The following is a 15,930-nucleotide window of genomic DNA, read 5'->3' as shown; positions in this document are numbered from 1 at the left end:
TTAGATCTAAAGTACACATATCTTCAACTTTACTAAATAATCCTAAACTCCTTTCCAAAGTGGGTATACCAGTTTGTGCATTCACCGCATTAGAAAATTCTCATTAGTCTACCAACAAATGTTGTCAGTTTCTAATTTTTGCCAAGCTAGTGAGTATAGTTTGTTACAAACCAAGCAATTAAAGCCAATCACTATGGTTTTAATGCATTTCCTGATTAGTAATGAGTTTGAGCACCTTATATGTTTATTGGCCATTTGGATTTCTTCATTTTAGAAGCACTTATCCAATTATTTTACCCATTTCCTATTGGGATGTCTGTCCTTTTCTTTATATATCCTGGACACTGACTTTTGTCAATTATAGATATTTTTTCCCACTCTGTGGTTTATGTGTTTCTTTCTTTATGATGTATTTTGAAGGTCAGGTTTTGTGTTTGTTTGTTTGTTTTTCAATTTAAATCTAGTCAAATTTATCAGTCTTTTCTGGTTAGTGCTTTTCATTTTATTTATTTATTTATAGAAAGAAATGAACTTGGCTTTACTGGAAAGAGTTTCTACATCTGATGCTCTCAGTTTCTCATTGGGCCCTATAGCCTTATTAGGAATATTTCCTCTGCCCGCAAAGTGGCTCAACATGAGAGTGTATCATCTGTTGATTATTGCTTAACAATATTTCCCCTTAATAATAGTTGAAGATCCAACAAAACAAAACAAACAAAATACCCCAAACAATCAAAAAGCTAGCAGTCACTGTGAAAAAGAAGATGGGGAAAATATAAAATGTATGCAGAAATGGTGGGGCACATACAGACCACATCTAATTAGCATGCAGAGGGACTTTGGGGTGACTTTGTAACAGTGACCAAATACCTCTTTTCCTATCAATCCCTTAAAGCCTAAGAACTTCACCAAACAACTTCCCCAGCCCACTGCCTTCACCCAGGCAGACATAACCATCCCAGTTTGGGAACTCCAATAGCACTTTGGTCTCTTACCAGAAACACACTGTGAAAATTAAAACTCAATTATTAGAATTAGATGTCCTCTTGCTAGGACTCCAGGTACTGGGCAGGCTCCTCCACTTGCAAAAGTGTCTTATCCGTCTCAGTTTTCACAGTTCCTGGCTCATGTTTCTGGTTGCTGGTACTTGGGAAGCTTTAATAAACAATTATAAATCACAATAATCCAAAGAGAACATAAGTGCCTTTTACTGTCATATGGGTGGCTAATGTTAGAACTGAGACTAAGAGCCTACATCCTGAGTCTTTCACACACAATGCCAAAGATATCTAATGTTTCCCTGAAGGATAACTCTTCTCATGTCATTTTCCTGCTGAGAAACAAGATAAAAAACTTAATAACTTAAATGGCTCCCCATCACCTGGAGAACTCTGGACTCCTCTTAATATCTGCTCATCATCCCCAGTGCTCTCCATCTCTGTTCTACTGTATAAAGTAGTGCTTTTTATGTTACATATTCCTGGTTAGTGCTTTTTATATCATGTATTCCTTTTTTTTAATCCTGGGATTTGCTTTTTATTTATTAATTTTTTTTCTTGGTGCTCCAATCCATTGATCATGAAGATAGTTTTTATATTCACAAAGTTCTAGTTTTGTTGTTCACATTTGGGTCTTTGCTCCACTGTGGTGTGCGAAGAATCCAATTCACTTTTCCCCAGTACAGATCACTAATTATTTCGTGAGCACTTACTACAAGGCATTCTGTCTTCCCTCAGCTTTGCAGAGCCTCTTCTGTTTTCACTCAGGGGTTCACATACAAGGGTCCATTTCACAACTTGTTATTCCTTTATTAAAGAGTTTGATACTTTGCTAATAAAGTCATGTTTTTGCTTACTCACTTACCTCCTGTACGACTCTTAAGAGTGCTTAACTTATTCATTACGTGGGGAAAAAAGGCCACCGCAAGCTCGTTTGGCCTGTGAACACTGCAGAAGGTCATTTCCTAGGCCACCAAAGACCCACCAAGGAGAGCATCCCTCAAAAACTCCGCCCCGCGGACTCCAAGGCCCGCCTTTTTTTGAGGACGCAACCCGCCGCGCTGCCGGGCCCGGGCTCACGCGTCGCACAATGAACTGCGCCTGCGCCAGCAAACGCCCCGCCCCTCCTCCCCGGTCTTCTATAAAGCCTCGAGCTTCTCCTCGCGAGAGAATTCGTTCTCATGCTCGCTGCAGGGGTCGGAGGTCAGAGCGAGCGTCTCGCGGGCCGTAGGAGGAAGATGGCGGTGGAGTCGCGCGTTACCCAGGAGGAAATTAAGAAGGAGCCGGAGAAACCGATCGATCGGGAGAAAGTATGGGGTCCGAAAAGAGGTGGAGGTGGGCCCGGCGGGGCGGAGAGCGCGGCCTGTGTGAGGAAGTCGGCGGTGTTTTGCTCCCCGGGCGATTCGGAGGCCGCGGCGTCTCCAGAGGGGAAAGGAGCTCCGGACTCGCAGCCGCTTTCTTTAACTTCTGCCCTTCCTTTTCCTCCTCTCGCTCCTAGACGTGCCCGCTGTTGCTGCGTGTTTTCACCACCAATAACGGCCGCCACCACCGAATGGACGAGTTTTCCCGCGGAAACGTACCGTCCAGCGAGCTACAGATCTACACTTGGTGAGAGCAAGGGGGGTCGCGGGGTCGTGGCGGGGGGTGGGGGGTCAGGCATTAACATTAAGTAATGTCCTATGCCAGTGAAGAAATATCCTCCTTGGTTTTGCTTTCTCTTACTCGGGGTCTTCGGGCCCAGCTCTCAGAAAGTTAGAGGTTTTAGCTGTTAGGTAAAAGGGGATTCGCCCATCTTGTAATACTGTTACGTTTAATGTTCAGAGTTTTGGGTGGTGAAGAATTGACGCACGCAAGATTGCTATCACTGTTGTGGCTGCTTGGTACAAATATAATATGCAGATAAATAAAATGCAGTAGCTGCCGTTAAGGGGCTCATAGTCAAATAAATGGAAATCATGGGATATTTATCCTCAGGAGCATTTCTGTGTAATATTAAGCCTTGGGTGCTAAACATTAAAAAATCAAAAACCAGTTGATTTCTGATCTGGTGCTTAATGGGAAAGCTTTTGATGTGTGTTCCTGAAGACTTGCCCCTGAATGTTTATCTCTTAGGTGTACCCTCTATACCCCCAAGTCTGTCTAGGGCCATTACATATTGCAAGCTTATCTTTAGAGCTGCATATATTTCTTTAGTTTGACATCATAATGACTGTTTAGTAGCAGTGAAAGGTTAATAAGTTTTAAAAATAAGTCTTGTGGTAAAGATATATATAACATTACATTTGCCATTGTGATTTCTTAAGTCTGTGAATCAGTTGCATCAATTATATTCACATTGTGCAACCATTACCTATTACCAAAACTTTTTCTCCCCGCCGCAGAAGTTCTGTACTCACTAAGCAATAACTCCCCATTCCTGATAGACTCTAATATAGTTTATATCTATATGTATTTGCCTATTCTAGATATTTGTGTCTACTTGTGTAGTGGACTCATACAATATTTGTTGTGTCTGGCTATTTCAGTTAGTATAATATTTACAAGGTTCATCCATCTTGTTGCATGTAACACAACTTCATTCTTTTTTATGGCTAAATATTCAGTGTATCAATATACCACATTTTGTCTATCCACTTTTGTGTTGATAGGTACTTGAGTTTCCATGTTTTGGCTTTGTGACGCTGCTTTGAACCTGGGTATACAAGTATCTGTTTTGAGTCCTTGATTTCAGTTCTTTTGGGTATATACCTAAAAATGGGATTACTGGATCATATTGTTATTATATGTTTAACTTTTTGAGGAACCGCCAAACTGGTTTTCACAACAGCTGCACCATCTTACAGTCCCAGAAGGGTGTCTAATTTCAAACTGCGAGTCCAGCATAGTAGAACTCGATTCTTTAAAGATTGGGACCTTATTTGTCTTTTGTAGGTACTTGTTAAATTTATGTAGTATGATTTTAGTTCAGCATCATTCCAGGATAAAGTTCCAGGAAGTTTGATGTAACTTAGGAGGAAGAACTGTTACTAATGTATTGATGAAAACCTCTGTTCAGAGATTAAAGTATATACTTCTTCCAGCAGTAAGAGTTCCTATTTGCCAGGTGCTGTGCTTAGATTCTGAGGGTATGACGTAAAGAAGGTACTGCCCCTCCCTGCAGTAAGCTCAGTCTAATGGAGAAAGCAGATGAATAAATACTAATTAGGTAAGACTTTAGGGTGAAGATGGCAGAGTGAGATTGTTCCAGAGATCCTCTACTCCTAATCCAGAAAAAAAGTGCAGAAAAATTCTGCCCTAAATTGTCCTATCCCTGAACTGCAACCAAATAAGGAAAGACAACCTTATGTTATACCTCAAATTGATGGCAAAAGACAAATATTCTAAAAGACTGAGTGGTTGGTGTGACAGCACAGAGCCCTGCCCCCTTTTCCAGAAGCAGTACTGAAGGAAGATTAGTCAATAAATCTTGGGAATTCTCCATTTGTAGAAGTAGATTGAGGGACTAAGTAGGCAGGAAATAAGTCAGAGAAAAAGGAATGGAGTCCGGAGGAGCCTAGCAGAAGTGAGTTGAGTTTGCCAAAGTTCAAGGCACTGTATGGAGTTGAGGGAACAAGCCAGACACCACATTAGTGGTCAGTCTCCTGTGCTTGGGTGGGGGTCATTGAACAGGTTATTGAAAGAGAATTACCTAGGTAGCTGTATCAGGGTTCAGCTAGAAAAATGGAACCAGTAGGAGATCTGTATGAAGAGATTTATTACAGAGAATTGGCTTACATAATTCTGAGGGCTGTCTAGACACCTCTAAGTCCCCAATCTATGGGGCGAGCTCTAAGGAAGGGCCAGGCTGGAACTCTTAAGCAAGAGCTAAGACTACCCACAGCAGCCTGAATTTCTTCTTCAGGGAAGCCTCCGCTCTGCTCGTAAGGCCTTTTCAACTAATTGAATCAGGCCAACTCAGATTGATTGAATGAGGCTGACTCAGATTATCTGGAATAACTTATATTTAAAGCCAGCTGGTTATAGACTTGGACCACATACACAAAATACCTTCTAGTAACACCGTTGTTAGTGTGATTGAATAACAGGTTGTAGCTTTGTCAGACTGACCCACAAAACTAAGCCTTACAGTCACACAGCAAAGACTTCAGTCCCAAGTGAGCGCTTGCGTTCCTCATCCATGTACTCTAGCTTTGGACTAGTGGTCAAAAAGCAGCCCTGGCACTCCCAGCCGTTGGTCTAGGGAGACGGACCTCAGGTTGGAAGCTTGTAGGAGATTTCACAGTCAGAACTGATAACAGATGTAAACAAAATTCCCCAAGTTTGTTAGGAACAAGATGACAATATGGAAAGTATTTTTAGAAAGGAAGAAAGAACGCTTTCTGGTATACATCATAAGTATGTAGGTGTACCAGGGAATAACTGATGTGGAATAATTAATATCAGAAGATCAGGTTAAATAAAAACAAAATCAGTCTTGCCTCAGACTTCATCAGGACAAAGTTAAAATAGCCCGGGGAGGGGCGCCTAGGTGGCTCAGCCGTTAAGCGCCTGCCTTCGGCTCAGGTCATGATCCCGGGGTTGTGGGATCGAGCCCCGCATTGGGCTCTCTGCTCCGTGGGAAGCCTGCTTCTCCCTCTCCCACTCCCCCTGCTTGTATTCCCTCTCTTGCTGTCTCTCTCCCTGTCAAATAAATAAAATTAAAAAAAAAAAATAGCCTGGGGAATTATTGCAGAATAGAACTCTGACAGAGTAAATAAAAAGTTACAGAATTAGGAGGTGATGGGGTAACTGAATCTTTATTTGAAATTTTATAATTCCTTCAATTTTACTTTTTTCTTCTGTTAGGCAAATTTTATTAAAAATATGTATAATATTTGAAACATAAATTATAGTTTTGTATTATAACTCAGTATGTATAATATGCTTGATAATCTTAAGATTTTTTTTCTGTAGCATTGTGTATACGTAAAAAAAGATACCTACAGTGATGTTAACATCACTTGTTATTTCCGGTTGGTGAGATTTGGGATATAATTTATTACATTTTTGCATATGGCTTTCCCCTCTCTTTAAATAACATGGACATGTGTCAAGTGGAGAAAGGCAGTCATGCACAGCTTCTCACCTCTTCCTTGCATGGCCACATAAGAGTGACCTGGGGCCTGGAAAGGTTTTTTGTTTTGTTGTTGTTTTTTTTTAAAGATTTTTATTTATTTATTTGACAGAGAGAGAGAGAGAGCAAGAGCAGGAACACAAGCAGGGGGAGTGGGAGAGGGAGAAGCAGGCTCCCCGCTGAGCAGGGAGCCCGATGTGGGGCTTGATCCCAGGACCCTGGGATCATGACCTGAGCCGAAGGCAGACGCTTAATGACTGAGCCACCCAGGCGCCCTTGTTTTGTTTTTTGCAAAGAGATAAAGAGCCCTCAAATCCTGTGCTGGGCAGATGTCTTTGGGAGTATCTTTCCCTGTTCTGGGTTTGATGTGTTCTTTGTTCTGCCTGTGTGCCATTGTATGGCACCTGACCTGCAGTGTCTGTTCTCAGAGGTCTTTTACCTGCAGCACAAGAAGGGTGCATGCAGACTATCTGGGCATCAGCTACAGGGTAAGACCTGCACTCTTCATGAAGCAGATCTTGTGCTGTCTTTTCTCATTGCAAGTAAAGCATCGTTCCCTCCGTTGTCTCTGTGAGTTGTGTCTGTCTTGGCAACCCCAGCACCTGCAAACTAATGCAGTAGGTTGATATCCTGGGATTGCTGCTTCAGGTGGTTGGTCTCCTCCCCTGGTGGTGGGAACAGGTGTCACTTGTGTGACATAAGTTTTATACAGAAACTTTTAAAAACTGAGATGGAGATGAGTCAAAGGCAGTTAAATAATGAGGTAGAAATCAGTGATGGTGGGGAATGGAGAAGACTATATGATCTGTATTTAGGAGGTAGAAACAACAGGATAGAGATGGGAAGAACTTAACAGTGCTTACGGGTTTATGGCCTGAGCAATGAAGTGGGTGATGGGAGGGTTTTTTTTTGTTACTTTAAGTAGGCTCCCACCCAGTGTGGAGCCCAATGCAGGGCTTGAACTCAAGACCCAAGCTGAGATCAAGTCAGATGCTCAACTCACTGAGCCACCTAGATGCCCCAGTGATGTTAGTTCTGATGGTACTGGGAGAGAGCCAGGGCATGTTTTGGGGGGGAAGGCTCTTCAAGGAGTATCTGGTGTCCTTTGTTTTCATTTTATAGCCCCCTATAGGCAAAGTTGTTTCAGTTCCACATCATCCATTTCATTCTTCCAGTTGTCATGAAAGAAAACTATAAAAATTTACACTGTTACAGTTTGTTAACGATTTCCAAGATGCTCATATTTTGAAAGATTTTTCTAGGTTGTGCCATATTAGCTCAAAAGTCTGTTTTAAGTTCTGAGTTCAAATAAATATTTGCAGGAAAGAATATGTATTGTGAAAGGAACCTATGCTTAGTCCTAAAGAAAATTTCATGTTTCATTTGTCTTTACGGCTCTATCTGCCGTAAAACTCTTTAAGATTCCATCTTTAGGGGGCACCTGGGTGGCTCAGTCGTTGAGCGTCTGCCTTCGGCTCAGGTCATGATCCCAGGGTCCTGGGATCGAGCCCCGCATGGGGCTCCCTGCTCAGCGGGAAGCCTGCTTCTCCCTCTCCCACTCCCCCTGCTTGTGTTCCCTCTCTCGCTGTGTCTCTCTCTGTCAAATAAATAAAATCTTAAAAAAAAAAAAAAAGGTGCCATCTTTAGAAAAAATACATCTTTATGAAAATGTTTTCCTGTCACTGATTCTAAAATGTATTCCAACTTTAGACATGGTGAAATGTGGAAAAGTACATGCTTTAGAAATAAGGAAATAAAATTATTTTAATAGTTTGGATTAATTTGGACTAATTACTCTTAAAGAAGTAAATCACTAGGCCAATAAGATGTTACATAGCAACAAAAGATAGCAGATGTAATCCCTGAAGTCTCTTTTTTTTTTTTTTTTTTGGATTGGTGTATTTATTTATTTCTCTTTTTTTATTATTGACATATAATGTATTATTTGTTTCGGGGGTACAGTTCTGTGATTCATCAGTCTTACACAACACACAGCAGTCCCCACAACCCATACTCTCCCCAATGTCCATCACCCAGCCACCCCATCCCCCAACCCCCCTTCCCTCCAGCAACCCTCAGTTTGTTTCCTGAGATTAAGAGTCTCTTACGGTTTGTCTCCCTTCCTCTCTGGTTTCATCTTGTTTCATTTTTTCCTCTTTTTCCCTACGATCCTCTGCCTTGTTTCTTAAATTCCACATATCCGTGAGATCATATGATAATTGTCTTTCTCTAATTACTTTGCTTAGCATAATACCCTCTAGTTCCATCCATGTTGTTGCAAATGGCAAGATTTCCCTTTTTGAGGGCTGTGTAATATTCCATTGTGTATATATACTACATCTTTTTTTTTTTAAAGATTTTATTTATTTATTTGAGAGAGAGAGAATGAGAGACAGAGAGCACGAGAGGGAAGAGGGCAGAGGGAGAAGCAGACTCCCCACTGAGCAGGGAGCCCGATGTGGGACTAGATCCCGGGACTCCAGGATCATGACCTGAGCCGAAGGCAGTCGCTTAACCAACTGAGCCACCCAGGCGCCCTATATACTACATCTTTTTTTTTTTTTTTTTTAAAGATTTTATTTATTTATTCATGATAGACAGAGAGAGAGAGAGAGAGAAACAGAGGGAGAAGCAGGCTCCCAAGGAGCAGGGAGCCCGATGCGGGACTCGATCCCAGGACCCTGGGATCATGACCTGAGCCGAAGGCAGACGCTTAACCATCTGAGCCACCCAGGCGCCCTATATACTACATCTTTATCCATTCATCTGTTGATGGACATCTGGGCTCTTTCCATAGTTCGGCTCTTGTGGACATTGCTACAGTAACATTGGGGTGCATGTGCCCCTTCGGATCACTACATTTGTATCTTTGGGGTAAATACCCAGTAGTGCACTTGCTGGGTCGTAGGGTAGCTCTAATTTCAACTTTTTGAGGAACCTCCATACTGTTTTCCAGAGTGGCTGCATCCACTTGCGTTCCGATCCCTGATGTCCCTTTTAGCACTAATAGTTTGACTTTATAATTCATCATCATTTCAATCATTGAGGCTGGTAAGAGGAGTTTATGGGGGCAGATAGGATTATTAGCTGCTTTAAAATCAAGTATAGGGGCGCCTGGCTGGCTCAGGTAGAGCATACGACTCGACCTCAGTGTTGTGAGGGTGAGCCCCATGTTGTGTGTCGGATTACTTAAACTCTTTTTTTTTTTAAAGATTTATTTATTTATTTATTTATTTGACAGAGAGAGAGAGACAGCGAGAGAGGGAACACAAGCAGGGGGAGTGGGAGAGGGAGAAGCAGGCTCCCCGCAGAGCAGGGAGCCCGATGCGGGACTCGATCCCAGGACCCTGGGATCATGACCTGAGCTGAAGGCAGTCGCTTAACCAACTGAGCCACCCAGGCGCCCGGATTACTTAAACTCTTAATAAAAAAAAATAATAAAATTAACTCAAGTATAAGACCTTGACAGCCACAATTCTAACAGGTTACAGTTCAGACACACGTAATTAACTCATTATATGTCAATATTTTTGTTATATTATTGTTATATTGTTGATTAATCAGATGTAATGTTTTCTTTTTAAAAAATTCAGGATGGATGCAACTTTGAAAGAGTTGACTAGTTTAGTAAAAGAAGTCTACCCAGAAGCTAGAAAGAAGGGCACACACTTCAATTTTGCAATTGTTTTTACAGATCCTAAAAGGCCTGGCTATCGGTAGGTAACTTTTAATTTTTAATTCCTATAATCTCTTTGGTTTTTATGTTTTAATTGATAGGAATAACCCCTCCCCTTTTAATGAATCTCTTTGGTGGGGGGGGAATGTAAATTTTATTAATATCTGATGTAGCTTAATGTAGTAATTAATTTTTAACCATGCCATAACATAATGGAGCAAATCCAGTCCCGTTTTACTTTGCAATGCATATTTAGTTTCATTGACTTGTGATCCATTAACAGTTGGGTCTCCTTTTCTGCAGAGTAAAGGAGATTGGCAGCACCATGTCTGGGAGGAAGGGGACTGATGACTCCATGACCCTGCAGTCGCAGAAGTTCCAAATAGGAGACTATCTGGACATAGCAATCACACCTCCAAATCGGGCACCACCTCCTTCAGGGCGCATGAGACCATATTAAATTTTATTTACTATTTCTTGAATTATTTTTCATTCAGTTATGTAAAATAAATTCTTTTTCTTCCCCTCATCATTGCCATTAAGCCTTCAAAGTCTAAACAAATTGTAATGCGTCTATCTAGGAATTAGATTTGGCTGTGTTACGGTATGGATATTAATAGAAAGTCCATATGTTTCTGGTCCTTCTGTAAAATACGAAGAAAAGTGCTCTTAGCATCCTTTGTAAAATTGTATTGTTAAATACATGTGTGCAATCAACTGGAGTGTGAAAGTTCATGAAGGCATGGGAACAGGGTTTAATGTAGTATTTGGGGTTTATGCTGAGTAGTGGAGGATGGTATGTTAAAGCCCAAATGGGGCAGAGTGAGAAAGCCCTGGGATTAAGTAGAGGGCAAGTTTGTGGCCTGGACTGTTGCCTGCAGTTAGAACAAGGACGAGGTGGCATTTTGGAATAACATGAGCTGAGGCAAGTTGAAAAAGCCATGTGTGCTTGAAGAGACAGGCCTGCCTAAAGCAAGGTACAGCGGCATAAAAAGAGAATGGGTGTCATGGTGAGAGCTTTTTATGTTTGAAAAATGGGGAGAATAGCGCATTTTGAAGATAGGAACCAGTATAGAGGAAACAAGGGTTAGCACTTAGGGTAAAGGTGGAAAGGTTTACCTTGAAGGTCTAAAAATGGATGAAAGAGGAATCTTAGGATCCAGGAGCAGAGCCAGGGATATGGTGAAGTTGAGTAAATAGAGGCTATTGATACGTGGTGTTACCAGTGCCAGGGACTGGCTTGTATCTGAATATCTGAAGAGTCCGTATGCATCGTGGTTAAGACCAGCTGGCCTAAACATTTTTGCACCAGGAGCTCTGCAGCCTTGGACAAGTTACTTGAATCTGTTTGTTTTTGTTTGTAAAATGGCGAGGACAGCCCATGGGATTGTGGCGATTATTTCCAGAGGCCTGACCTGTGAGAAACAGTAAATACTAGCTATTAGCTATAAAGTAGAGCTAAACCCATATCTTCTGTGGCCCCCTTACATTCCCATCTTGAAGTTTCTAGAGTGTGGCCAGTGTGTAGTGAGTCTAAATTACCATAGTCTGTTACAGTAGGAATTGGAAAACGTATATTCCAAAATGAAAAAATAGGTGCTAGCAGTGATTTTCAGTCAGATTGCGGGCATTTTATCTTGTGTACACAGAAGCAGCCTTTTAAATGTAATGGTTCCGTGGAATTGGTGTGTCTGTTGCAAAGCCCATCACCAGGCGCAGAGACCAGCCCAGAACCCAGATCTGGTGCCTCTTCTCCTCTGAAGTTTACCCCAAACCCTTAGATTTTTTTTATTCATTCAGACTAGATAGACTTGAGTTCTGTCAGTCATAAAGTAATTTAAACTGATTTTGATTTGATTTTTGAGAAGAGCCATGGTTACCTTCCTATTTTGGGGAAGAAACCGATTTACTATGCAGAGGAAGAAGACAGGAACTAAATACAGGACCTTCGTAAGCCACTTTTTGATATGGTGTGAACTACAGTGAGGGCTCTCTTGTTAATTCCAGGTTATTCTCCCAGTAGTTTTTGTTTTTTAAAGATTTTATTTATTTATTTGACAGACACAGCCAGAGAGGGAACACAAGCAGGGGGAGTGGGAGAGGGAGAAGCAGGCTTCCCGCCAAGCAGGGAGCCTGATGCGGGGCTCGATCCCAGGACCCTGGGATCATGACCTGAGCCGAAGGCAGACGCTTAACGACTTGAGCCCCCCAGGCACCTCTCCCAGTAGTTTTAAAGCAGTTTATTTACTTGGTTCCAGCATGGAATTTTTACTTTAAAGATTTCAGTCTTCTACCAAAAGTAAGGTAAAGACTACCTGATGGATTTATTATTGACTATAATGCTAATAAGAATCAGACAACTTGTACTTAGTCCTTATTTACCTCTGGCTTTGGTAAGTATGGCTTATGGGTAAGTAACTGAGCGGTTTCCTCAAATATAAAATAGAAATAAATGGTCACCATGACAGCACTGTGCTCAGTGCTTAGTATCCTGACGGCCTCTCTTGCTCGGAAGGTATTTTCTGGAGTTGAAATTTTCCCTTTGGAGTATGTTCTAGCTCATGTGTTGCCTATAATTTGCCTATCTTTTGAGTTTCCTCACAGTGTACGTGAACTTGGTATTTTAGGTTATTTTTTAATAGGGAGTCTCACGTTCGTATTTAGATTTTACGAAATGTTACATCCACAGTAATCACTTGCTCGGGTGGTGTTTGAGACCGTGGCGGTGTGTGCACGTGTGTGAGGGGGAGAGCGCTATTACACTGTTAGCTTAGGTTTACAGTTCTGAAACTTAAACTGTTACTCTTCAGTAAAGAGCTGGACTCAGCCTGCGTCTTGCTATTCAAATTCCAGACTTGAGACCTCAGACTTTGAGAAGGCCAAACCCTGAAACAGCTCATCAGAAATAGTGCTGGGCTGTCCTGGGCCTGAGGAACTTGACTGTGTCTCCTCATTGAACCTTCCCAACCAAGCTGCAGAGACTAGTTCCCATTTAGAGATGAGATTGAAGCCCGCTTTAACTAGCACGTCACAAGTGGGTCACATGAACCTAGGAACAGATGTTGAAATACACATTTCCAAAAGTAGTGTTCTTTCATGGTTTACTTTATCCTCAACTCTGCACCCTGGCTTCCACCCACACCACAGGTTACTGTTCGTTTAGGGAAGTTAATCCTTCGCAACTGATCTCTACCAAGGTGCATCGTCTTGAGTATGGACCGGTTTCAGTTTTTACACAAACCAGAACGCCTGTCTTAAATGATACGATCCTGGCTTCCGGTTGGAGGGTCAGAGCAGCCGAACAAGGTCTGTGTGTTCCAAGTTGTGTTCTATTGCTTGGATACAGGTGGTTTTGCCAACAGCTGTAATTTCTTGGGAGTCTGCTGTGGAACAAGCCTGAAGGAAGTATATTTATTCATGGATTTTCTTGCCCCTATAGCAAGGAAATAACGTCTAAAAAGCAATTTTAATACTAAATACTGAAAAATAATTTTACTAAGCAAAAATCATTAACCTGAGAATGTTATGCAGAATTTATTGTAGAAAGGTGTGCTCGTTACTACCAGCCCCGAAAGCTTGTTGGGAGGAGCCAGTGAAATGGTGTTGAGTGTGCCTGATGGTGAATATTCAGTGAAGAGCTATTTACAAAGAAGAAAAAAGGCATTTGGTGCCCCCTTGCTTTGTGCCTTCGGCTGTCAGAATTTCCTGTCCAGACTAGCAGCTCCTAAGAAAACTTCAGATAGGAGTTGAGATTACAGCAGTTTCCGTTGTGAATGAGGTGAACCTCCTGAGGCATTTTCAAAATCTGTAGAGTGACTATTGGGAACTGTCAGAATTTGTAGTATTCCTGATGACTTTAACTCCTCTCGCTTTCCAGTACTATGCCAGGGGGTAAAATGTATTTGAAAAGTGCCTATCCGGTAGCAGCTACTAGGGCCTGCCCGGCGGTACACAGAGAAATCTGACCCAGATACGGATCCTCTTCGGAAAGTCTCAGTCTAGTCATGGAAGTGCAAATGCAATGAAAGGTGGTGGGGAAAGTGTCATGACAAAGACAGTTGCTACTGATGATGGCATTTGAGCTTGTCCAACTCCTCAAAGAGGTTGGGTTGGATTTGTACTCCGGATACAGGCTCTAGCATGAACTAAGGCAGGAACGTGAAAAAGGAAGAACAGTCAATGGAGCCCTGAAGAACTGTTTTGACTGGAGATCAGGATAAAAAGGAATGTCTGATGCCACTGCAGTTATCTGGGTGAAAATTGGCATAGTGGCAGAGGGGACAGGTGAGGGACCAAGTCCCAGAGATCTTAGGCCGCCAAGCAGATCTGGGGTGGGAAAGGGGCAGGGAAAAGGAAAGTCAGTCTTTTTTTTTTTTTAAAGATTTTATTTATTTGACAGAGACAGCGAGAGAGGGAACACAAGCAGGGGGAGTGGGAGAGGGAGAAGCAGGCTCTCCACCGAGCAGGGAGCCCGATGCGGGGCTCGATCCCAGGACCCTGGGACCATGACCTGAGCTGAAGGCAGATACTTATGACTGAGCCATCCAGGTGCCCCGAAAGTCATTAAAAACACAATGCACTCATCCGAAAAGTCGGGACCATAGTACCTACTTCATAAGAGTTGATCTAAGAATTGGTTATTGTATTTAGGAAATTCAGGAAATGTATTTAGAACTGTGCCTAGCACAGTGAGCTCTCATGTTTGATGTTAGTGCGAATTCATTGAGGAACTTAAGTTGCTAAGTATCTGCGTAATGAACAAAAGCAAACAAGATTCTTGCCCTTACTGAGTTTATGGTCCAATAGTAGAGACAAAAATTAAATCTACACTGGAGTATTTTCTTGCAGATTCTACCAGGCTCTACACTGGAGTATTTTCTTACAGATTCTACCAGGCACTGCGAAGGATGACAACGGGGTGCTCAGAACTAAGCAGGAGGACCTTTGGGAAAATAACAAAATGACATTTCACCTGAGACCCAAAGCTCCTTTCAAAAAACAAGGAAACTCCCCTAGCATAGCACCGAAGTTTATGAAGCGTTTGACAAAGAATCCCGGGCTAGAACAGGCTGGCTGCGGGCCCAGCTGGCTGATGCGGCTCCCAAGTTGTCAGACCTCAGCTCCCTCTTACTCTCCTGCTTGGCTCTGTTCCCGTCACATGGAGAAGGTGGCCAGGAGCTCCAGGTGTGCATCTCTGCACACCCAGAAAAGTGTTTCCCAGCATTTCCCAGAGTCCTAGAATGGGCTCTCGCTGACTTGACGGGTCATACGCCCATCACTGACCACACGGGTCGGGGATTGTGACACTGCTTGGTTGAGTCTGGAGCTGGGCTGTCAGTTCTTCCAGGAAATCAGAATATTGCTTTCCTTTAAAGGGCCAGTAGGGTGGGCAGACAAACCAGGCATCGAGGGCAGATGGAGGCGAGGGTGTTAGCTAAGCAGAGTGGGTAGGATAAAGTAGTGTGTGTGAAGCCCCGCGGCTGGAAAGAAGGAAAGGAAAGGAAAGTTGGCCTGTGTGGTTGAGCACAAGTTGCAAGAGAACAGGGAGAAGTAACCTAAAGGTCATTACATAGGATGTTGGATTTCATTTTGAGAGCAATATGCAGACGCTGCAAGGGTTTTAAGCAAGAAACAGGCTTGCAAGATCCTAACACCTGAAGCTTGGTAAGCTGGAAGCGTTGTCGTTCGAACAAACTGGGATCATAGAAAAGCAGGGTCAGAGAAAGAAGTTTTGGACAAATGGAATTTGGGGGGCCATCAAAACAAGTTGGGGATACTAGCAGCCAACCAGAAATGTTTACTGCAACATTCTTCATTTCCCTTTGCTCCTCACCCCACCCCCCTTCTCTTCAGTCCACTGCAGTTCCTAGGTCCCCTTCAAAATTAATCAGTGCTGTCAATACCATCAATTTGACAGAATCGATCACTCTCAGTGAAATATTTTCTTACTGCTTCACTAGCCTCTTCTCAACCTCCTTTGCTAGACTGCTCTGCATTTGTCTTCCAAAGCGAGGAGAACTCCAGGGTTCAGTCCTGAGTTTGCTTTGAAGGTACCCCCCGCTCCTCGAGCTGTCTCATTTGCTCTGTGGATCTCCACGCATGTAGCTGTGGAAAGCAGCGAACAAGAGTTTGACAGCAGTTTG

The 15,930-nt window shown here is 42.6% G+C and overlaps 1 protein-coding gene across 1 annotated transcript; it reads left to right on the top strand.

The window, feature by feature from the left end:
- Positions 1–1,998: 1,998 nt before the first annotated feature.
- Positions 1,999–10,316, top strand: SAP18 (Sin3A associated protein 18). The gene is made up of 4 exons (XM_045869167.3): positions 1,999–2,308; positions 2,497–2,606; positions 9,705–9,827; positions 10,091–10,316. The coding sequence occupies exons 1-4, from the start codon at positions 2,180–2,182 to the stop codon at positions 10,245–10,247; spliced, it is 519 nt and encodes a 172-aa protein (XP_045725123.1). The 5' UTR covers positions 1,999–2,179; the 3' UTR covers positions 10,248–10,316.
- The last annotated feature ends 5,614 nt before the right edge of the window (positions 10,317–15,930 follow it).

The sequence above is a fragment of the Mirounga angustirostris genome, unplaced genomic scaffold (genome assembly GCF_029215605.1).
Source record: "Mirounga angustirostris isolate CCGP_5_RB_7025 unplaced genomic scaffold, mMirAng1.0.hap1 SCAF_3, whole genome shotgun sequence".
NCBI classification, from domain to species: Eukaryota; Metazoa; Chordata; class Mammalia; order Carnivora; family Phocidae; genus Mirounga; species Mirounga angustirostris.
Note: the sequence above shows the minus strand (reverse complement) of the source record. Positions and strands in the feature narration are given on the sequence as shown.

Coding starts and splice junctions, on each gene's coding strand:
- SAP18 (XM_045869167.3), top strand. CDS start 2,180: ATGCTCGCTGCAGGGGTCGGAGGTCAGAGCGAGCGTCTCGCGGGCCGT. Junction 2,309..2,496: donor AACCGATCGATCGGGAGAAA/GTATGGGGTCCG, acceptor TCTCGCTCCTAG/ACGTGCCCGCTGTTGCTGCG. Junction 2,607..9,704: donor GAGCTACAGATCTACACTTG/GTGAGAGCAAGG, acceptor TAAAAAATTCAG/GATGGATGCAACTTTGAAAG.